Here is a 24,899-nt window from a genome sequence, read left to right as displayed (position 1 = left end):
CCGGACGTGTGACATGTGCCGACAGCCTTCGGTACAGCTTGTTTTCCAGCCACAGTGACCTCAGAAGAAAAAACACCAACTAGAAGCCCTTTCATCTAAGAAAGCAGTACCTGTTTCTCAGGCTGTGACAGGTGGTAGGAAATGTTGAGGGCAGGTGTGGGCAGGTGTGGGTTCCTGGAATCGGAGCGGGGTGTGGGGGCGGCATGCTACAACAACAGCACCCTCCCCCTCCACGATCTGTGGTCTACTGAGGTCAGCAATGGCCCTTGTGCTATTAAAGTGAGACAATGTGCTGTGACCTCTTGTCTTCTTTCAGTGTTGTTTATGTATAAGCAAAGCTTGGAGGTTTGCCAGATAGCAGTTTGAAGCAGTTTGGAAGCCAGGATGCCAAAGTTTGCTATCTGACTGATCTTCACATATACAGATGGATAAAAAAAAAAAAAAAAAAAAACATTGTTGGATCTAGAATTGACAGCTGCACCAAGGACACTGTTAAAGAGTAATGTGGCAGCACATTTGTGGACTGTAGTGGTGTACTTCCCCCGCTCAGCCGATTGTCAGCACCTCCCCACCCGCGCTTGACCGATTGCCAGGAGTGCCCCTTTTTGGATTTGCACCCCTGCCTTTTAGAAACTCGGTGTAAAGCAGCTTCCACTCAGTGCCTGCAGTAGTGCCCTGTCCACCCAGCAGAGGGCAGTGCTGCCCCAGCCTTTGCACAGCTCCTTGGCAACTGCTGGCTGCTCAATGCCTGCTTTCTCGGGACCCACGGCTCAGATGAAGGAGCTGCCGATGGCTGGTGAAGCGGGGATGCCAGGCACAGTGCTACACACTGCCAAAGGCAACATAAGAGGCTCCAGAGTTCAGTTCAAAATGCTCGATCAATTCTACACAAAAGTGATCTGCCCGTCACCTTGCTCAGCCGTGAACACCGAGGGCTGGGGTCACACAGACCTCACTACGCCCCGCCAACAGGGACTGGATAAGGACTGATAAGTGCAGGTAAGCCATCCTTTTTATTATCAAGCTAAGGCCACTCTATGGTACCTTACACACAATCAGTTACAATAATAAAAACTGAGCCGAGGACAACCGCACCAGAGTAGCACACCACAGCCAGCCTATATTGCATAAGACCGGTTTTAGTGCATCGCAGTATTTTATCGATTTGTTTTAAAACAGAATTGGTTTGTGGCTGTATGGGCACCCATATCCCTCATACTTTACACTACACTTCCAGTGTCCATCCATCGCAACGTGGCAAGCTGCCACACCCACCGAGCCCCGCACACTGTCACACATGTGCTCCTTTCCTCCCCAAATTCCAGCACAGAGCAGATTATGATGATGATGATGTAGTTTCACTCTTTGACAAGCTTTCCTGAAAACCACCACAAAGGAGCTCCATTGTGTCGGATCCAGCCCTGCCCCTGGAGCCAGCATGCCTCCTCCCGTAATTACAGTACCTGTATGGAAACCCCATATTAAACAAATAAAATACGGCCTTCGCTTCTCAAACAGACACTGGCATGAAAGGTACGTGTATGAATGTGCCTGTGAGGAGGACATTATAGCAGAGGTAGTGCAGTAGGTAAGTCATAGGCGCAGCGGGCAATCTGAGCTCCTGGTGCACAGCAGGGGTCCGGCAAAACCGCCAGTCATACAGCAAGACTGGAAATTAGCAACTGGCCCTATCCACAAGATACTGGAAAACAGAAAAAGTATCCAGAGCTTATATATTTATGCATACGTGTGTGTCTACTTCATATATTGTATGGGACCAACAGAAAACCAACTATCAACTAAAAGAAGAAAATAAAAATTGCTTTGAAAACTAAATTTATCTTTTGAAGGCCTTGAAATTCAGCATGCAGGTTGTACAGACACAGAACTGAGATGCTGGACTGACAGGGAGGAGGCTGAGAATATTGTTGAGCTGTGGCTTTACTCCGCTGGGCTGACAACCCACCTGCACAGCTGCACAGACCCACTCTCTTTGCTGTGCTGTTGCCGAGAAGTGTCTCATATTTGAAAATGCACATGACTGAACTGGAATTTTTTTGGCTGATTGTCAATGAGAAACTGTGTGATCCCCCCCACCCCAGCCCGAGTGGGGCACAATAGTGGGGTACATTACTCACTGCCTTCAGCACTGAGTAACCTCTCACACACAGCACAACACTGAGTTAAAGACAGATTTGAAAATCACCTCCCCCCGCCCCCCCCCCAAAAAAAAACTAAACTCTAGAAAAAAAACTTTAGTAACAGAAAATGCCCTTTGAGCACAACACCAGTGAGCAGACCGATGCCATGTGCGATGCTGGTTTATTAGTGCTCTCAGTGAATGGATATGAATCGCATGCAGTGCCCCTGCCAACAACCCGCCGTCACTTTTAGCTGCTACCATTATCGGCTGAGGGGCTGCTTGTTCCTACTTGGGTGCTCCAGTACCTGCCAGCGAGTGCATTCCTCCAAGGGCGCAATAGCTCCCTCTGAATTAGTGCTACAGCGCAAAAGCCAAGCTGTGCAATTCTGTGGCACAACAAACTCACTGGGCAACAGCATCAATCAAATGCAATAAAAGCACAATGTCTCTGCCTGTGGCACTAAGATACTATTGGTGATACTCAAGAGGGCATGGATGTGGTTAAAATACACTACGGAAATATTTTTATTTTTTTGTCCATCAACAAATGCACAATGCATCTACAGCTGCCTGCTTCAGTGTATTTAAGACCACTCATCGTACAGCAACTCGCACTCGCCTCGCCAGAAATAGCACAGTATTAAAAAGCTTCATCGCCCAAATAAAGACAGGATTATTCGGCATTGGGATTGGAAGCGGATCACCTGCAGATGGGAGTCAATTATAGAACAGGTAGACACAGCACCTGTTTGAGACGTGGCATTGTGTTGGCCTGAACGGCTTAATCAACAAGTACGCCTGGGCTTGGGTCACACTACGCTCTCATACAGCACCAGGGCTGCTGCTGACAAACTGCTGCCCACAACATGGTGCACCAAAGCAGGACATCCTGCAGCAATGCTTAGGCCATACACAGCATGGCCATGGGCAATCATCAACATCAACAACAACCACCACCACCACAAGAACACAGATCTCTCTCAAATGTAAATCTACCTGTAATTTATTATATTTTTTCTACCAAAACGTTTGCCTTCAAATATGTCTGCCATCTGCTGCCTGGAAAAGATGTGTGCTGGAATAATGGAGGTGCACAAGCAAGCCATCATGGGGCAGAATGGGGCAGCGCAGGGGAGGGAGATTGGGCTGAGGAGAATCTGCTTCACGTTTCTCTGCCCTAAACAGTAGGTCAGCGTTGCACACGCACACGCACACGCACACGCAGATGAGTAACTGGATGGGGATTTTCAGTGGTGGAATTTGGTTATTTGTTACTCATTATTTCAGAAACACCTCAGTCTTCTCACAAGCGTTGTGTAGCAATGTCACCCTCCAAACGGGAGACTTGCACTCATTTTCTGGGTTTAGAAACCGTGCGATCCACTAACACACTGACGCCCTCAGGCTCCCCCGCACATCAACCCCCCCCACAGCCTGTGTCCAGACTGCTGTGCTCTGTGGGCAGCACACTAAACGACTCCGGTCCTTCCTCAGTTTTACTGCCTCCAGCCTAAGTCCAGTTACAGCACCAGTCCCAGCACCAAGTGGGAAAGGAATTGCAAACTACTGGCAACTGACACAATATTCACATTATCATCCACTAAGGCCAAATGGATTCAAAGGTTTGTGCTTCAATTATTTATTTTTTGAGCACTGAATAGCAGCACTAATAGAATATTTATTGTTCTTACAATTGGTTTAAATTGCAGAACAGGAAGTCTCTGGTATTGCATGCTTTTTTCCCCCCTCTTCTCAAAACTTCATAATTAAGGAGGTGGGGGGGCGATGTTTAGGCTCATACTGTTTCTGTACTTCACTACGGCCACACAGACTAACTTTCTGGGGCTCAGGTCAGGCTTTTCTTCCCTGTCCGTTCATCAATCGCAGTCCTTGCAATAAAAGCAATTGCTGGGTTTCCCTGCCGATTACATTAGCTGTGTAATAACGTGTACCCCTCTGATTGAAATCTTGAATAACTTTAAAAATATATTAATAAATTATGTTTATCATGTTTTCATTAAGACCAGGACATAAAAAAAAAGACAAATTAAACTTTTTAAATCAAAACCATATTTGGTTGTTTTGAAATTCTGTCCTTGGGTATACAATAAAACATATGGCTGAAGAGTCACATGTTCCATTGCAGGACCAGTTTAAGAATCAATTCAAACCAGAGACATTGTGACCAGTGTCTGTGCTTTTAATATAGCGGCTTTACCTGCAGCACACTGGGAAGGAGCACAGCGGAAAGGCCGGCAGAGCAACTCCTACTCTCAGTGCCATCGTTTAACAGTAATGATCAGGGCAACCTGAAGCTCTATTACATAAACAGGTACATTAGATACGACAGATAGACAAACAGAGAATGGCTTGATGGCAAATTCTGAATAAGAGAAGTCAGGAGGGTTGAGAACACTTGAAAACACTCTGTTCCTCTTGTGTTTTCGGTCTTGTCGTGAGCGTGCCCTGAGTGGCTGCTCAGCCTGTGTATCAGATCATCCTGTTCATGTGGGTGGCTTCCTTTAGATCTACCAACTTATTTAGGCAGTGTGTGACACTGTGACCTTAAACAGCTTTACAATTTTTCCAAGTTTATTAACCACTGCATTTGTACAGAACAGACTTTACCACAACAGCTGTGCTAAGCAGTTTTTTTTTTTTTTTTTTAATAAATACATTTTCTTCACGCAACTGGAAACTAGACTACAAATCACTCTACAGGGTGTTTTAGTTAATCCACCTGTGTGTTGATTCTCTGAAAGCTAATGCTGAATTTTACTTACATAAAAAGACTCGCACACACTTCTAAAATTTTTGGGCACAATGATTCTAATGTTAAAATTACCGCTCAGTAGAAAACCTGTCTTCCAGTTCACTAGCTTTCACAAGATGCACATCGAAGACCACTGTGCTTGTGGGTAGCGCACCTTGCAGCACAATGAAGGGAGCTGCAGGCCTGTAACTGCAAATGTATTTCCAAGGAAATCTCTCTCATCTGCCAGTGACTTTGGATTGCTCTTCATTGTGAACAGAAGGTTCAAAGCACAATTACTGCAGGCAGATTCCCATTTAGGTTAGCTGACACACATGCACACACACTCTGAACACACGACAGATATTAATATTCACCAGTCACACGGTTTCAGATCTAAGAAAAAGAAATGTTCATTGTTCATTAGAAATACAGCACATTGGCAACTGGAAGACACTGTCCCTCCTGACAGACAAAACACAGAAGTAGGCCAATAGATGCCATTCTATGTGAATTAACAGCACCTATTTGCAGTTAAATGTTACTCAATGAAACCTCGTTCTCCCTGTTCTGTTGTATTGTATTCAGTTATTTTACGTTAAACTGTGAAAAACATCCTAAGAGCAACAGTGTTAGCAAAAAAAACCAAGAAGTGCAGGTATAACAATTGGATTTCCTCAGATTGTTTTTTGGGTTATTTCTAAAGCCAGTTTTCATGCTAATGTGGTACAATACTCACACAACAAATACATCGCACGCCTACAGATACACGCCTTCACAGCCCCGGCCGCATTCGGGCAAAATAAAAAGATAAATTGCATTCACCAATACCACAATAATTCACATCCATCTAATAAGAGAACAAAAATGTTTATGAACCCATTTATAAACTCATACAGATGAGTCTGAGGTTTGCTTCTGAAAGCAGCCAGAAATCTCACAGCTTTAATTTTAAAGAAGGTAAATTAAAGCATACAGCTGTATATTATAAAACAATTAAAAAATAATTGTATACTACCATTTTGTCTTCAGCCAGTTTTATATGTACTGCATGATGATGTTAAGTGGAAGGGCGTAGGATCATTCTGAGAAAATATACTCAAAATATCAATGCAGGAAACTGAAATCAAGAAATGTAATTGAAATAACAGGCAGCAGTTTTGAGTGTCATGTTTAACTAGCCCTTCTTCGTTTTTTACTAGTTCACAGATAATTTAAAAAACAAGTGTGGGGAGACTATGATTAACCCTTGCTGCACAGCACACTCATCTGTACCACTGCTGCTGTGCGACTCAGCCCATGGTTTTAAATAAGTAATTTCTTGAGAACGGGATCCCTGCAATAGCCGGGCGGGGAGATCCCGAGCCCACGTGTGGCAGCGTTCTTCAAAATTAATTTCCTCATCGAAAGAAACAGCCGAGAGAGATGAAAACAAACTTGAAAACACACCAGAGATAGCTGGAGCCACTCTACTCCCTTCGCGGCCACACTTGTTTGATGAAACCCAGCGATTTACATACAGCTGTGAAGCGCTCTACACAACTGACTCTCCCAAGGCTTTGGGCTCCCTCGGTCTGTTTGATGCCATTATGATGCGAGAGAGAGCGCGATCTGTGGCACACTGCTGCTGCATGTGTCAGCTCTTACAGCTTTGAAGGGGAAATCGGCACTTTATAGAAAACAGAGGAAAAGACAGCTTCTGATTACTCATCCCTTACTGTCGCCCGGCTCCATCGCAGCCAAAGACGTGAAAGTGTCATGGCAAAGTACTGGCAACAGCACAGAAAGCCACGTTCCATCATCACTGACGGTTCTGTCTGGGGGCTCTTTATACAAGGTGTCACATCTCGGGGGACATTTGTCAGAGGGCCCAGATACTTCACGCCAGCAGAACTGAGCAGACACCGTGAAGCTGCAACTCGCAGGCAGTGGAAAAGTACAACTTTTTCAACAGCCTGCAGATGCTCCATGCCCCCAACACTAGCCACTCAAACATCTCTGAAATCGAAGAGTTAAAAAAAAAAAAAAAAAAAAAAAAAAAAAAGAATGGAGAAACCCCCCCAGCTCTTCCAGTTCCCAGCCATGGACAGAGCTTGTAGTAAAGATTGAGAAATTTATAGTTCCAGGAAAACAGTAAAACAACAATAGGTTTCTCTAGATGAGATCACTCTGGGCTTCAAAACATAAAATGCTAATCTAGTACAGAGGTACACCATGGCACGCCACTGAGGTTCACCTGCTCTGCTTACCTTCGCTATTCCTGGCTGTGCTCGGCAGGTGAGCCGTTTCCAACTCAAATACAAAACAAATTGAGATTTAAATGAGAGCTATTTTTACGGCGTGTATTTGTTTTGAATATTCTACTTGACATACACTGTTAACAGCTACAATTTGAGATGCATATATATTTGTACACTAGTGGTCAAACGTTTTAGAACACCCCTATTTCTCCTGTTTTTATTGTAATTTAAGAAGTCCAGTGAATAACCTGAAATGGTACAAAGGTAAGCAGTAAACTGCCAGAGGTAAAGGAAAAAAAAAAAGTTTAGGGTACCAAAAACTGAAAAATAATGTACATTTCAGAGTTATATACTGTGTTACTACACCCTCTTAAGCATTATTTGGCAGTTACATGAAGCTCCTGTGCATAGAAGTTACACTGTAATCCTACAATGCGCACATAATGTGGAGCAGGGGCATAAATGCTGGGGGGTATGGGGGGATACCCCTGCCACCCCTGTCTCCGTCTCTGCTCAGTTTTCCATCTTTATTAACTGTAACTGATTAACTGCCCCTGAAGCCCCTCTCGATACAGGCCACGTGTGTGGTTAATCCACCCCTGAATAGAGCAGGAAACCTCTAACTGACCAGAATAGATGAACATCAAGAAATGGCAGCTTATGTTTAAGTTTTTCGGGTGTTTTTTATCTTTTTCAATTTGGCAAAGGACTGTGACACAAGAGCAGGGCAGTGACTCATTAACAGTTTTCCTTTCAGTCAGTGTTAACCCCTTCTTTATTAACTTTGTATTTTGGTTTAATTGCCGTGAAAACAGTTGAGCTGCTGTGTTCTTGAACTTTATGTCCTGCTTGTTATTCTTAAAGGAGCATAAATCATTGTGAAAGCGGTGTATAATACTTCTCAGTCAGCAACAAGCGGAGTCTGAACATAATGTGGCTCTCTGGGGCCGAATAATTTCACCAATCTCCAGTTTTGTGATGAATGATGCAAATGACGTGCAAGAATTACAAACCCTTAGAAATAAGTAAGCTACCACACCAGTATCCTGCAAAATAAAGTCTCAATATTCTAAATAAATACATAAATATGAACAAATAGGAAAGTTCTTGCCCACTAGAATTTAGTGTAAAATTCATTGCATCAGTGCTCTTCAGAATGTTTCAGATCGTGACTGAAAACAACAAGACAAACACTGGGACTTTTAACCGAAACTCAGGACAAGTTCCTGGAGGCCAGGAGAGAGGCCACCCTGAGCAGCCCAAAAGGTACAGGACTTAGCTGAGCCGGGAAGGAGCAACAAACGCCAACGCTGACAGAGAAGCCAGATCTCAACTCAGGACTGCATCACCCTGAGCAGCAACACCACTGGAATGGAGGGTCTCGGAGCATCTTTATTGCCATCTCGTTCCCACAAACACGTACTAGAACCATCCTGATCGTTACTCAACACAAAAGATCAGTACCTAACCACAGTCCACACTCTCCTGTGGGTCACTGGCTCCTCTGTGTGTGCATGTGTGCTTGTGCGTGCGTTTCTTAGCTTCAGTTCTTGAAAAAACCACAGAGGAAGGATAGTCATGACACCATTAGAGTTCTGCTCTCATGTGTAGCTGAGCACGGTTTTCTACACTCACAGCCACACTCTCTCTCACTTGAGCGCACACACTAGTATTTTAACTGTATGGAAATGTAATATACAATACAAGTTTCCCTGGTATTTTCCAGGACTGATAAATGTTTGCGATTCCCTCCGACCCCCCTCCCTCCTGATTTTAACAAGCCGCACTTGGTTGAAGCTATTATTTTCCAGCCCCAGACTTTTTTTCCTAAGATGAATTTCAAGTTCATGTTATTAATCTGACATGCTTCATTAAGTGCTGTAATAAACCGGGACAGCACTGGAAAGCATCAGGGAATTCTGCTTAGGAACTTCCGTTTCCAAGGCCATGAATGACAGATCAGATTTCAGCGTCGGCCCAAATGTTCTGCAGATGTGTCTCTTACTTCTTCCACCGTTGACTTGTTTTAAGAGTCACAAAAACCAGCAAGGTCACAAAACCAGACCAGAAAAACACCAGCACCAGGAACCTGCACCTATATGCTTCTCAGCCTTGGTCTGGAGCAGAAGGAAACCAAGGTTACCATGTTCTAGTTTCCTCGTTTTCCATCTGAACATCGTGAGGTGTGTGGAGAGGAGCTGCAGGTGGCCAGCAGGCTGGGAGGCTGGGCACGAGAGTGGTGTGTGGGCTAATGGCACAGGTGACAGCCCCCTAGGAATGGCAGGACCATTCCCCCCCCCCTCAAAGGGCCAGTGAAGTGTGGAGCCCAGCGTATGCTTCCACTGATAAGAGCTGGCAGGGCCGCCACGTACATGCAGGGCCGTAGCAGCTGTGCTGGTGTCGGGAGCCCCAGTAACTGCACCAGATTAGCTAGTGCGGTATATTTAGCCTTGTCTGTGACTGTGCACAACCTGCAAGTGGAACAGTGTCAACTTTCACCATAGCAGCAGGCCCTGCCTATTATTAACCCAGATCGGTCGGCTGTGCTGTGCAGCAGCTGCGCGTCCCTGCTGGAGCATAAACAAAGATAGGCATATGGCAGATATGGGGGCTTTGCTTACACAAACAGAGTAAACAGAACCCAGTGTAAGGTGATTAATTAAACACAAAGGGTTGACACAATGAGAATTTTATAGTTATCACCGTGACAATCGCATTCATTCTCGTGAGATCATCTGTGCGATTAGTCTTGGCATGTACGGTTTTGCTGCGGCCACACAGGGCAATACCTCGTGTGGAGTACATGGTACAGTGAGTAAGCCAGTGCCCTACGATGTCATGCGTGAGTGAATGTACAAGCGATCTCAGCCCCAGTGTCCTTGAAAAGCACACTGATCCATTGACCAGCAGAAAACCAAAGCACTGTGCGTTTGCCAAAGCCCAATACAGTGTATGGTCCCAGTCACTGTACCCACAACTCTCTGCATTTGGGGAGCCCTGTCATCCTGACTGGTCTCCTCAGGAGGAGAAGGACTGTGTGAAGATCACACAGTGATACAGGAACTATAACATGCTTTATATTTATTCCCAGCTAAAACTTTACTCACACAACCGAAAATACAAAACACAAAGTATAAACATAAACCCACATATTCACATGCATTCCCATTGTGCTGGCAACCATGACCATTCAAAGTAACCAAAAAAACCCAACTTTATTTAGACCAAACATTGCTGTTCACAGACAATAACTTTTAATTACTGGAGCTAAATGTAACTCCGGGACAAAAGACTAAATAACTAGTTAGTGGTAAGAGGGAAACTGCTTAGAAACAGGCAAGCACAAGGAGACAAGAGATGTCTGCATACAGCAGCCGGCACCCTCACCGATGCTTCCCATTGTATTCTCATTGGCCAAGAGTCCCACAGAGACCCAGAGATTGGCCACCAGGTGCCCTGTATGGCCAACACACTATGCGTTTCATATTATACAAACTAACAACAAAAGGAAATATAAATAACAATGCAGCAATATAAATTATAAATTGCTCTATTAATTATTTATGGGACTTCTTTTTGTGTGTCGTTACAAGCAAGTTTACTCTTTAAGGGGTAAAGTAAGGAGTAAGCAGTGAAGTAGAAACACATTGATTTTATTGTTCAGGGATTAGGGAAGGGGTCATGCATGTGGGCTGCCAAAAGTCAGAGTCACTGATGTGGCCGTCCCCCATGTTTTAGTGGAGAACTCTAACCTGAACTTAAGAGTCCTGGATTCAAAGAGCAATCCTACTGCTGTCCCCAGCCCAGTGAGCCCACGGATCTAATGAGACACGCTGACGTGCAGCCTGATGATCCGCATTCTAATTTTCAGCCCTACGTAATGAGGACAGGAAAAAACGGAAACCAAAGAGGATTAAGCAAAGGTCACTGGAATTTCATATGAGGAAAAAATAGGTTGATTAAAAAAAGCATGCTTTTTCAGCTGTGGGTTTGTACTTTCTCATGGCTAAAACAAGCATTGAAAATTACCAGATAACAACTTGCTGTAACTGGAGGTACAGTGTAGTGGAGGCTTTAGTTCACTATATACTGAGACACGAACAGCACGAGTGAGCATGAAAATATAGGAAATCCACCGGGTTAGATTGAGACAGAACTGTTCATGAAAGGCCGAAGATGCAGCACATGGATACTTTCCAACACAACACCAGCAGGCTGGCTTCCCTTTGCTCTTTTCTGTGACACAAACTTTTAATCTCTATCTGAAATGACACAACAAAAATAAACGCTTCTACAAACGTGCATTGTGGGTTTTATTTGTTGTTGTTTTTTTCTTGCCTTCCTACTCACATCTGTGAAAGATTAGGCGATACAATTTGAGTCAGACTGTGGGTGGAGCTGTTCACAGCATTGCGTTCAACACAATCTATAGTAGTCATGTATATGTTGTTTGTTTTTAATGTCTTATTGATTACTATCATCGAAGGTGTACTCAAATGTTAATTTATTTATCTGTTTTTTATTTTGTTGTGAAAGGTAACAGATTTAGGTAAATTCTTAATATAGTTTTTTATTATTATTATTTTTTTGCTTACTGGGAAGGGTCACCTGAGTTTTCCCTGGAGGGAGAGCTCCTTGTTTTAAAAGGGGAGCAGCTGGACACATTTGTGGAGAACAAGCACGAAGCGGGGGCTGAGAAGAGTGACCGGGCATCGATTGGGGTACTGGGGTGCTAGGGGGCCCATTGGGGCCCAGGAAATGGGCAGAGAAGGATGGCTTCTCTCCCAGATGCCACCACATGGCTGAATAACAAGAGTTTTTGGGGCTCTCTGGGCTCCTGCGTGGGGCCAGCATAACTGAACAGACTGTTAAGGGACATGCACAGCACTTCGAGTGGTTAATCAGATTTTGTTACTGCTCTTGCTTTAAACCGAGTTTCAAACAAAGGGGGCGTTATTTATGAGTACATTTTATTAAGGTTAGGCGTGTGACTGCGTTACATTACTTCTCAGGTTAAAAAGAAATATGAATGTTCCCTTAAATTACAATTAAATGACTGACCCGTTTGTCTTAACCTCCCCCCCACATCTCAAAAAAAAATTATTCACTTCAGTGAAATGCTTAATTAGATGTCCTACAGAGTCAGAATGTTAGTTTCTATTTTTAGCAGATGATTTAGGAGTTAATCCCAAACGTTACCTTCCTGCCAAGCAGAGTATATTTTTCAGGGGTTTTATTTCTCTAAATATGATCTCCAAAATATCACACGCTATATGTACTTGTTCAGACTTTAAACATGTTTAGTGGGTTTTCATGTTGATTAATGACCACCGAGACCAACCTCTTGGCATAATCTTCACACACGACTTACTTCAGTGTGTGCACTTTCACTAACATAACCCTCACTCATGCAAAAGAATTTCTATTATAGCCGAGCCTGGCTACTTATTAACGTGCTCTTAAACTCAACACTGGTTATTTTGTGGGACTTGTGATGTAGCTCAGATATAGAGCAATGTTACACTATGAAAACAAACCCAAGTGCCTCACTGAAAGTAAAATGTATTTGTGTAAGAGAGAGGGAGGGTAAGGGAAGGAGGGGTTGGAGAAGGCATAGTTTCTGCACTGTGACCACAGAAACTCACGCTGGACCCTAAAGAACTACAGTAAATTCAGGATGAATGCGAGAAGAGGCTATCCTTGGGACATTTCAGTCACTGAGCTGGGTCCACCACAGCATTATTTTTTGGCATCCAACTTGCTCTACATCACATGAAAGATTTAGCAAGGAGAAAGACTTGGCATCTAGATGTTGGCGTTTTCCATTTATAGCGACTTCTTGCTGAGGACATTGACATTACAATCGAAAGCAGTCTTTAAACAGTTGCGGTGTTGCTCAACTTACAACACACAGCACAGCTATTCAGCTAAAGGAACTGTCAAGGCCAACCAAGTCTTCAACTGACTTTAGGAATTTAGGTCCTAACTATGAGGAAGCTTAATAAGTTGTGTATTTAATCTTACAGTGATCGATGTGGATTAGACGATTGCGTGCTGAGGGATAACACATTAAATGCTTCATCGAGGTATTGCCTTGAAATGCAGTATTAACATCACTAGTATGAGTTCCAGTAATGGGCACATGCTAGGGGAAAGCCTTACCATCATCCAGCGTGATGTCTTGCAGGCCGATGGATCGGAAGGTCAGCTCAGCGTCCTCGGGTTCCTGCTTGATGTTCAGGTTCTCCTCCTTTGGGGGGAAGGGAAGCTGTGGGGCCTGGGGGTGTCCCAGGGGGCCAGGCCCAGACAGGCTGGCCAAGCTGGGACTGTGAGCCTGGGGGGAGGGCAGGTGAACCATGGGACTGCCAGAGGTGGGAGAAGGGGAGGAGGCTGGCCCCGGGGTGGGAGACTGGTATGGCAAAGGGTGCATCTGAGGGGAGGAGGGCCCAGAGTGTGGGGAGGGCACCATGGGCAGAGGGGTGGTAGGAGAGGGGGAGGATGCTGATCTCTGGCTGGGGGGGTGGTAGACCATGGACTGCATCTGTGAGGAGGGCTGGCCCATGGAATGGGCACCAGGTGGGGAGGACACCTGTGCAGGGGGGGGACAGTGGTAGCCCAGGGACTGCAGGTGAGGAGTGGGGTGGGTGAGTGGGTGGCTGGAGGCAGGTGGAGTAGTGGAGTTGGAGGCTGAGGAGGGAGAAGAGTGGTAGACCATGGACTGGCAGCCCAAACCCAGGGGGTGAGAGCTGGCAGGGTCAGGCTGGAACGACATCTGCTCATAGGCTTGTGGCGAGCCGGCACTCATGGGAAGACCTGCTTGACCATTATACGCCAAGGGGGGCTGCATAGACTGGTAGGATGGCCGGGCTGGCGGGGCCGGCGTGGAGTGGAAAGTCTGGTGCATCGGGGGAGGGCTGACCAGCTGGCAGTCGGCGCCGGGCCCTAGGTTCCGGCCCTGTAGGTGAGGCATGTGCTGCTGGGGCAGGTGAGGCAGCGCCGGAGGGCCCAGGGGGGTGTAGGTAGACTGTTGAGGGGCTGGCAGCGGGGTAGTGACCAGGCCCCGGGGAGAGCTGGAGAGCAGGGCGTCGTGAGGAAGGCCTTGATCGGGTGAAGGCAGCTGTGTCCTGACAGGGTGAAGGCCGGGCAGGCTGGCAGTGTGGACCAGGGGCTGCAGTGTGGGCAGGTCCATCTCATCACGGTGCTCCTGTTTAACCAGAACTACAGACAGACACAGAGAACAACAAGGCATCACACAAGGCATCACTTTTGAAAACCACTGCACTTACTGAGAACTGTGCAGTAGTAATGATGACTGATAAAATGTTTCAGGTATCTGTAGATTTAATACTGCAATGTGTGTATCTGACTAAAATCAGGCAAAAACTGAAATGTTGAAGACTACTAAGTCTTCCATGTGGTAAGAGTGAGCAACAGCAGGATGCATCATTATATTCATCAGCAAAGTACTTTGAGATGGGTGGAGATCTACACACAACAATTAAATTACACCCAGGCTCACCATTTCACATAATGGCCCATTTTATTTTAATTCCTGTGGCACAGTCTCTTCATTTAAAGCACAACAAAGCTTCTCAGTATTCACTGAAAATCGCTCTGAGGGGAAAATATAAATAACACACACAATAGCCTGCTGCACTTATGAGTACTCTGCTGATCTAAGGTTTAGATGGCACAGCCTATAATTGTACTGTAACTAAATAAATGTACTAGGTTGAAGCAAACCTAAATATGTCTGAATTAAGAAAAAAAAAAAAGTCTGTTTCTATGCAACAGGACATCTATTAACAGTGAAAGAAAATACAGCAAGCAGTAACCCATTTATCAATCTGGTGCTCACCAAACAAATGTTTTAAAAGATATTTTTATCCCGCTCTGACGCCAAAGGGGCAAAACTACAAAGCATATGTTGTTTGTCCTTGTGCCATGGACAGCACTTTGTGGGAAAAGCAGAACCCCCTGCAGCCAGTGCCGGCCTGCTACTAAACAGCAGGAACACAGTTTATCCCCCCTCTGGCACTGCTATTTGTCGGCCTTTTTATAAGAACACTTTCTAACAAAAGACACGTGTCAGCGGAGCAGAGAATGAGCTTGTTTGCGTTTCAGCGCAACCCCATTAAAGCATGAGGAAGGCGTGCGCGGCACAGTGACAATAACGTGTTTTATAACAATAGGGCTGAAAGTGGCTGTTTAGGAACAGGCAACAAGCTAATTAAAGAGAGAGCCTTTTTATTTCGAGCTGGCTGTGTTGCCATCCCCTGCCTACGCATTTCGCACCATTCCTGCGCTCGCTGTCAAGAGCCGCGGCCGCCCACACGCAGCCTGTTGTTAATAACAAACAGTTTGTCAAGCGCTCAGGGCCCCTTGTCTCTGCCACTCTCCCTGCACGGCGGCGCAGCCGTGGTTAGCAGATAATCAGTGGCTGCTGCTTTAAAGTACAAGCAGACACTTCCTGCAGACACCTGTACTTGTCACTCATTGGCTAAAGACGTGGCTGTTAGAGGGAAAACAGGAAACGCTCATCAAGTGGGTGCATCTTGAGCACAGAAGGTGGGTGTCAAGGTTTGGTACCATTAAGCTGCTTTTCTGAAATACAGTTTTTTTCTGAAACGTTTTTGTTCACTGTTGCTTCTCATCTCTGTCCAGTTAAACAATAATAATTACAAAGTTTTTGCTCACTGTTGCTTCTCATCTCTGTCCAGTTAAACAATAATAATTACAAAGTTTTTGCTCACTGTTGCTTCTCATCTCTGTCCAGTTAAACAATAATAATTACAATTACTCAGGGTGCTTTAGTTTTGGTCTTCAAAATACATACATTTATTACTGAATTATACAACAAAATTTCAATTTTTTATTTTTTATAATTGCTTCCACTGAAGAAGAAAATATATATTAAAATGCAATGCTTCAGTTTGTTCATGATCATTGTGCTGATTAACTAAAATGAAAAAAATGATTATTCATAAATTCATCAGCAGCCAGACCTGGATATATATATATATTTTATTTGTAATTATGGATTTATTCTTTTGTTTTACAGGATCGGGTCCTTTATTTCCTTTTAAGGATGTTGTACAAACAGGTGCAGCGAGCTCCGGTCTAGAAGTACATAGGCAGAGGTGCCACAAAAACCACATGCAAATAAAGCAAAAAATAGTTTTCTTCCACTCAGGAGTTCACGGACAGCAGCTGCTTCAAACATCTGAAACCTATGCAAAAGAGCGTCATCTCACAGCCCTGCTGTAACAGGCATGGATGGGTCTGAGGAATAGGTGCTTTTTGATCGTCCTCAACTGTGGAGTGGAGTGAATTAATTTAATTAATTGCTTTAATGAATTAAATTAACTCAAGTTACCGGACGAGTACGTGAAACGCTGGGACTGGCTCCTTTTCCGCTTTCCATTGCACACATAGAACTGCACCTGCACCGGAGACACCACCGTCTTGCTGTGGTAGGGAGGGATCTCAATGACCAGGGTAGACTATCAAGAGGAAAAAATAAATTAGAGTTGGTGTTTTTTTTTTTTTTTTAATAAATACATGTCAAATGGCACACATCATTTATGTAATTCTGCTCAACCAGATTTTTATTTATTATTAAACTAGTTTTATTACTTACTAATAGAAAATGTACCCTACGTGGTTTTGGAGAGACAACTTTCATTTCAGCAGTATGTTTACCATTAACCAACCATATCAATCTCTGAGAAGAACTGAAGAATCTCTTACAGCAGAAACATTCCATTAAAGACATGCTTTTTAAACAGTATTGTTGTTTACGTCTCAGAGTGTTCTTATCATGTGCTGTTCTAGATGTTGTCACAAAGTCATCTTTACATTTAATGCATTGTCATGAAATACAGTCTACTTACTCCTTGGCTTTTTTCCCGTATTATTTTACCATCAACTTCCCACTGAGGTCGCCCATCTAAGGAAAATAAATCAGGAAAAAGAGTATTAGTATTTAGTCTGCAGTTTGTGGTAGTGATCAGGTGTGAAGAAGTCAAAGAAGGAATTAAATAAAAAAAATAATAAATATATATACACACAAAATTTGCCCACAAATCACAATACAAGCATTACCGGATGTGTACAATTAATTGAATGACTGTTTCTAATGATGTGTCAATGTTTTAATTGTACTGTCCCTATTAAGCACATATAAAATGTGCCATGAACAAAAATAATAAGTTAAATCATTCAGTGGGACTCAAGCTGTCGCTTACAGTGCATTTTTGTCCAGCTAACATTATATTTCAGAATTTGCGAATTCCCATTGGAAGGGAACTCTTCTAGATGCCCCCTGGCCCGGTCCTGCTCGATAACCAAGTTAGCCCCTGAGCCACTGCAAATATTTTAGCAGCGGCCCATGATATAAAGCCACACTTGGTAAATTGCTTTCTGTTCTAGGCATCTTTCCGGAATTGATCAACAAGAAACCCCATTAAAAAGTATAATAATACACTGGGCTCGTATCTAGTTTTGTTCCAACAAAATCGTATGCTGTACTGTGATCACTTGAGCTACAAAATTTTAAACAGCCATTTCAGATGACTAAAGGAAATGGCCCTGGGGTAAACGACTACAGCAGAGGAGTTGCCTTCACAGGTGGTTGCTTCAAAGACCTAACGTCATAAGTGGGCCAGTAGATTAAATCTTTTGCACCTGCATGCCTCTTTACCAAAGGCTTCCCCCAAACTAAAGAGTAACCCTGCTACAGTTCAGGCTGCCAGTCTTACTTGTGTCGGGAAGCCCTGAAGTGTTATTGCAGTGTGCTAATCTAAGTTTTGGGAGAGCTGTCTTGTGTCAACAGGAAGATGTTTTACCAAAAGCCCCCAATCTCTGCTAGGCCTCTGTGGGTTTGTGCTCTACCTTTCCCAGAGCTACACACTGAACTGTGGCACATGCATATATAATATCCTTGTTGGGTGTTCCACCAGATAAAGGTCATGTCTCATGCTTCTTATGTTTCATTAGAAACACAGTACAAAGAAAGCAGCTTACAGACATCTCCATCCCACACATACATGTGTATGTAAAATAAAAGCAGCATATGACACAAGACATCACTGTGGTAATATCAAGGGTCAGTTCCATTCTACAACCATGGCAAGTAAATTAAGTATAAAAGCTTTTCTTATGATTTTTTTTCTTCTTCTTCAGGAGAACAACCTTGGATTCCACCAGTTTCTGAAGAAAATGAAGACGCATTCAAACATGATTTTTTTTTCCGTGAAAGTTAAAGACGCCATGAAACCACAGAAAAAAGTATTAGAACACTGCCTCCAAATACTATGGCTAAGGTAAATACAATGCCAAAATCTTAATGACTTTATATGGAAATCCCAGCCTGAGCTGATATGTTTATATGCGCTGACAATTTGCCCACTGACAAAGAAATGATCAGCCTATAATTTTAATGGTAGGTGTATTTTAACAGTGAGAGACAGAATAACAACAAAAAAATCCAGAAAAACGCATTTCAAAAAAGTTATAAATTGATTTGCATGTTAATGAGGGAAATAAGTATTTGACCCCTTCGACTTAGTACTTGGTGGCAAAACCCGTGTTGGCAATCACAGAGGTCACACGTTTCTTGTAGTTGGCCACCAGGTTTGCACACATCTCAGGAGGGATTTTGTCCCACTCCTCTTTGCAGATCCTCTCCAAGTCATTAAGGTTTCGAGGCTGACGTTTGGCAACTCGAACCTTCAGCTCCCTCCACAGATTTTCTATGGGATTAAGGTCTGGAGACTGGCTAGGCCACTCCAGGACCTTAATGTGTTTCTTCTTGAGCCACTCCTTTGTTGCCTTGGCTGTGTGTTTTGGGTCATTGTCATGCTGGAATACCCATCCACGACCCATTTTCAATGCCCTGGCTGAGGGAAGGAGGTTCTCACCCAAGATTTGACGCTACATGGCCCCGTCCATCGTCCCTTTGATGCGGTGCAGTTGTCCTGTCCCCTTAGCAGAAAAACACCCCCAAAGCATAATGTTTCCACCTCCATGTTTGATGGTGGGGATGGTGTTCTTGGGGTCATTCCTCCTCCTCCAAACACAGCGAGTTGAGTTGATGCCAAAGAGCTCGATTTTGGTCTCATCTGACCACAACACTTTCACCCAGTTCTCCTCTGAATCATTCAGATGTTGGCAAATTTCAGACGGGCCTGTACATGTGCTTTCTTGAGCAGGGGGACCTTGCGGGCGCTGCAGGATTTAAGTCCTTCACGGCGTAGTGTGTTACCAATTGTTTTCTTGGTGACTATGGTCCCAGCTGCCTTGAGATCATTAACAAGATCCTCCCGTGTAGTTCTGGGCTGATTCCTCACCGTTCTCATGATCATTGAAACTCCACGAGGTGAGATCTTGCATTGAGCCCCAGACCGAGGGAGACTGACAGTTATTTTGTGTTTCTTCCATTTGCGAATAATCGCACCAACTGTTGTCACCTTCTCACAAAGCTGCTTGGCGATGGTCTTGTAGCCCATTCCAGCCTTGTGTAGGTCTACAATCTTGTCCCTGACATCCTTGGACAGCTCTTTGGTCTTGGCCATGGTGGAGAGTTTGGAATCTGATTGATTGATAGCTTCTGTGGACAGGTGTCTTTTATACAGGTAACGAGCTGAGATTAGGAGCACTCCCTTTAAGAGAGTGCTCCTAATCTCAGCTCGTTACCTGTATAAAAGACACCTGGGAGCCAGAAATCTTGCTGATTGATAGGGGATCAAATACTTTTTTCCCTCATTAACATGCAAATCAATTTATAACTTTTTTGAAATGCGTTTTTCTGGATTTTTTTGTTGTTATTCTGTCTCTCAGTGTTAAAATACACCTACCATTAAAATTATAGACTGATCATTTCTTTGTCAGTGGGCAAACATACAAAATCAGCAGGGGATCAAATACTTTTTTCCCTCACTGTATATATATATATAAAAAAACTAACAATAAAAACTAATTTCTACACAATGCAGGAAAAGCCAGGAGACCTGGTTGCGAAGCAGAGGAAAGACTTCCTATCCGGGCAGGAAAGGCGAGGAAAGTGTAATCTTATCCAAGCTGACCTGGAGCCCCAGGCATCAGGCCTACCTCACCTCTGTGACAATCACCACGAGCCACAGGCTAGCCTTCCTCCACCACACGCCTGCCTTCCGACCCCGGGCCGCCCAGCACACGCACACAATGCCAGGGGTCGGGCCAACGGACCAGAGCGGCGGGCTACTGCCACTTAGTAATCGGAGAGATCATGCCATAGAGCAATTACCAAATGTCGGTGCGTCTATTCAGAAAGAAATCACTCAGCATCTCATGAATCATGGCTGTCGGCTCCACCTCCCCCATCACCAATTACCAAAGGGCTGTACAGAAAGGGGCCATGCTGCAGTCATGCTTTTCACTTCTGCTCAGCAAAAATTGTTTGGTATGTAGTTTAATAATGGCAATAATAACAAGGGATCTTTCAGCAGCTTGTCTGGTGCTGCTGCTGCATAACTCAGTCTGCTTCTACAGGAACAGTCACCTGTGAGATATGCTGAGGATGCAGTTCCCACACACTCTGAGAAATGGGCTCAGAGGGGAAAAGAAAACACACACACACAAGCACACACATATTATATATATATCATTTCTATAAATAATACCCCATGTATATAATTAACAATGATATATATATATATATATATATATAGATAGATATAGATATTCTACAATTAATACTGCATTTCTAACATTGTTTATTTGTGTGATTATTTGTTTATTTATTCTGGTTTATTTTACACAGGATATAGCCTATCCCTATAGAATGCAGGCAGCATTTACTATATGAATCCTGGTGTGCCATGCTCCACAGAAGATTCCCAGAATTCACTGTTCTGCAGTACAGGGGGAAATATCAGCTGGTTCGGCAGTGAGCCCGGGCTGAGCCTCGGCACCCAGGAGTTATTGCACATCTGTCCAGGGATCGGTACACAGGGGCTCCAGCTCAAGAAAACAACGGACACAGCAGCACAGCAACAGTTGGGCAACACAAGGATCACATTGTGAACCACAGAGCTGAAGCTGCCCGATTCCTCAACACAGGGTCAGCAATACTGATCATAAACGATCACCATGAAGTCCCAGCATTGGTTTGCATCAACTTCACCTCTGGGGCAGTTAAGAGCGAAGTCGTCCTAAACTGAGGCTGAACTGACAACAGCAACAGAGCAAGAGGCAACGCTCACACAGCAGAGCATACCCCAACAGCAGAAATGTTTTTAATACGTTTTCACAGAGCTACAGCTTTAAACAGCCACGAGGTGGTACCTTTTGAATGTTACAGGCACAATGAGCACGTGCATCGCTCTCAAAGCCTTTCACAAGCTAAAGGCTTTTCATGAAAATAAATGGCCGAAATACAAGCTAATGTGTATAGGTAACAAGTAGCATCGATTGTACAGTAACTAAACAAGATTAATCCAAGTGCAAGTTCTACCACAACTCACAGCTCAGTCTCTCACAAACACACACACACCAGAAAAGATCACTTTTATGATTCTCAATGTAATAAATAAATTAGTTGAAACATCAACAAAAATATTTATAGTGAGTCTGTGACTTTTTTTTTTCTCTCCCTCCTTTCCAAACACTTTGCCTTCCTTGTTTATGTAAATGAAACAGGTCTCGTTAACATGAGCACTACAGAAACATTCACAGTCTTCCTTAAGTGAGAAAGAGTAAGAGAGGGAAAGCACACCTAAATTACAAATGACATCAGGTTAAAGAAAGGCACACATCTCTATTCAACATATGAATGAATTGGGACTGAGTTCAGTACAAGTCCCTTAGGTTAACATTTTTACGCTTATGGCAGCACCCAAGCCTTCCTACTCTTAATGCTAGCAGTACTCCCGTAGTGTTGCCATACAGTTGTGCACCTTAGGGCTGTCGGTGCCGTAGATCCTTCATATTGTTTCTATTGCAAAAGGGGCATCGAGTGCTGGAATGAGCCGAGGAATGTGCCGTTCACCAGTCATACATCAATCCAGAGGAATTTTTCCTATTCGGGTGATGGGGAGTAACAGCAGCTGTGTGCTGTAGGTGCCTTTCCAAGTTTCCTACTTCCAAGTTTAAAGCAAAATTAAAGATTTCCCTCTGCTTGGCCAGTCAGAAAACCAGCATTCCTGTAGCTGCTGATTATAACATCAGCGTAGTTTTGTCAGCTGCGGGAGCCACACGGCTGCGTCACATGACCACTGGCGTTTTCTCTGTGTTTGTTTGTATTCTTGTTTTTTGTTTCGTTTTTTTACGGCAGGCATGGACATTGAACCGAATGCCACGCTGTCAAGGTTTCCAGTCTGGGCTCGCCTTCACTTGCGTTAATTATGGCAGCATTGGGGAATGATGTAAATCAGCGCTGCAGCAGCCCTCGGGGCAGGAGGTTTTCCAGAATACATTTTTTTCAATTCTCAGCATGCTTCTTGCTTTCAGGACAGGCTGGGAGGACAGATTCAGTTGCCAGTAAGCATGACAGGCAATCCAAAGTAAAACCAGAAAGGTGCACATACAAGAACACTATAGGCAGGAGCAGCTGCACATCTGTGTGTGTGAGAAGTGGGAGACAGGTGATGGGTCAAGCCTGTGAGGGCTTCAGGTGTTCTGGCCAGACGGCTCTTCGTTTCAAATCAAACTCACCAACTGAGAGGGGACAAGACACGCATACAGTCCAGAGTGTGGTTCTACAAATTGGGTTTAATGAACTGTATACATCAGCTCTAGAGCAGTAAAACAGCAACTCACCAGGCCCCTTCTCCAGGAATATGACTTTGGACTCGGGAAAGAAGTTTGACCCAGTGATGACCATCTCCTCTCCGCCATTAACAGAGCAGCTGCTCACGCTATACTTCTCCACCTGGGGCAGCTCCTGGGCCGATCGCTGGGCTGAAAAAGCACAGCACAGCACAGCACAGTGCACACCGTCAGGAACACAGCACTGTACACACAAAAAATACATATGAACACAGACACTACCAGCTACAGGAGCACAGCGCACGACGCTCTGAGCTGGACACTGATGTAAGGAAGCGGTAGAAACTCACAGCACTCCACAGGGATGGAAGCAGCCTGCAGGGACAGCACCTTGGCGCTGGGCTGAGGGATGTGCACGCGGAACACCACTCTTACACGTGTGTTCTTCCTGCCGATGTCTGTCTCGCCCTTGCGCAGCTCTATGTCAGAGTTGCGCAGCTTCAGGATGCCGGCGCAGTCAATGCTGCCAAAGATAGGAGGGAGAGGCACGTGACCAGCCAGCCGGGAATCCCTGCCACCACTACCACAGCTCCAGCATCCCAGCTGCGGCGCACAACCCACACACTCATCCCGGTCACAGACTTGGGGTGGGAGGAGAGGCTTTGTGTGTTAATGAATTATCACCTATAAAAATTGCATTATATTCACCTCTCTCTCTCTTGCTGGACCTTTATACTGTTCAATGATTTTACAGCTCTGGCGTATCTACTATGAATATGTTAAGGCTAACAAAGGCTATGTTTTTAGTAGTATCTGTGCTGCACCACGGTACAGCCTGATACGGTATCACATTAGAGCGAAGGTGAACTTCTAGACTTTAGTCGAACTGTAACTAATAAGGAATAATGAATTAGTGAATATTTCTCTACTTGCTGTAATTTCAGTAATTAATTGGGTTTATCGCAGATTAAACAAGCAGATTGTGCACGTGTTCAAAGCAACTCAGACTATCATGCAGTGGTGTAGTCGTGCTCCTTTCCTTATCTACACAAACTAAGAGGTGGTTATATTCAAGGCACATTAAGTTCAGGTGCAACAGCAATAAAAAATAATACATAAATGCAATAAAATGAAAGAATCTAGAGAAGAAGCAGGGCACGCTTCAGAAATAACAATAAAAATGAACAAAATGTATTTATGTTGCAGTTAAAAGTGTAATGATGCATTTCCCTGACTGAAAGATCAAGGTCAGCTTTCAGGTGAATGAGCAGAAGAGCAGCAGGTGCTGTGAGTCCTGGCTAGCACGCTCACAAATGGCTATGAAACACACTTACTTCTTCCACCATGCAATAAACCTGTGATACCATAGAAAAATATGCAAAATTTATGGACCATTTGTTGTATAAAAAAAAGAATGAAAATATGGAAAAACATAGCTTATTCTCTAGACTACCATGGTCTGCAATTCTCATATTTTCCTTTCAGACTTGCTCAACCTTTGGTTTCAATTAAGGATCTATAAAATTCTCAGTGGAAGACATTACAGTCCCAACTGCTATAAATTCCTTGGACAACAGTGCTATTTTTATGCTCATAAGGCTTCAACAGTGGCACGCTCGAGAGTGAATAATGTAATTCTGAAGTGGTTATGACAAGTACCTGGCTGACATATTGTTTTCGGGAAGGAGAGGAATTTCGAGAACCTTTGTACTGGCGATGATGATTTCCTGGCTAGCTGTAGCGACAGTCTTCCCTGTAATTCTGTGCACCTGGTAGAAGGCATGTGGTCTTAAGTAACGATCATCAGCTGTTCCAATGAACATCTGTAGGTTGACTGGCTTCTCATTATAGCCTATGAGCTGAAACAGAAAGAAGGAAAAAGAAGAATTATAAACCTATATACATAGACGCACATTTACTAAATGCAGTGTAATCCTTCACATGTTTAGTTTATTTAAAAGTCATGTTGAAACATTTAAGGATAAATCCCAAGATCATTCTGGCAAAGTATATGGAG

The 24,899-nt window shown here is 44.0% G+C and overlaps 1 protein-coding gene across 2 annotated transcripts in view; it reads right to left on the bottom strand.

Moving 5' to 3' along the window:
• The window catches only part of nfatc3a (nuclear factor of activated T cells 3a), a 61,406-nt gene that overhangs the window by 3,829 nt on the left and 32,678 nt on the right, over positions 1-24,899 (bottom strand). For both annotated transcript variants that reach the window (XM_066713387.1, XM_066713388.1), the window contains exons 4-9: positions 24,542-24,741; positions 23,233-23,405; positions 22,934-23,074; positions 17,029-17,084; positions 16,512-16,638; positions 13,298-14,353 (exon numbers count right to left, since the gene is read on the bottom strand). In XM_066713387.1, coding sequence (XP_066569484.1) covers positions 13,298-14,353; positions 16,512-16,638; positions 17,029-17,084; positions 22,934-23,074; positions 23,233-23,405; positions 24,542-24,741 — 1,753 coding nt within the window. The remainder of the gene's footprint in view (positions 1-13,297; positions 14,354-16,511; positions 16,639-17,028; positions 17,085-22,933; positions 23,075-23,232; positions 23,406-24,541; positions 24,742-24,899) is intronic.

The sequence above is a fragment of the Amia ocellicauda genome, chromosome 9 (assembly GCF_036373705.1).
Source record: "Amia ocellicauda isolate fAmiCal2 chromosome 9, fAmiCal2.hap1, whole genome shotgun sequence".
Classification (NCBI taxonomy): Eukaryota; Metazoa; Chordata; class Actinopteri; order Amiiformes; family Amiidae; genus Amia; species Amia ocellicauda.
Note: the sequence above shows the minus strand (reverse complement) of the source record. Positions and strands in the feature narration are given on the sequence as shown.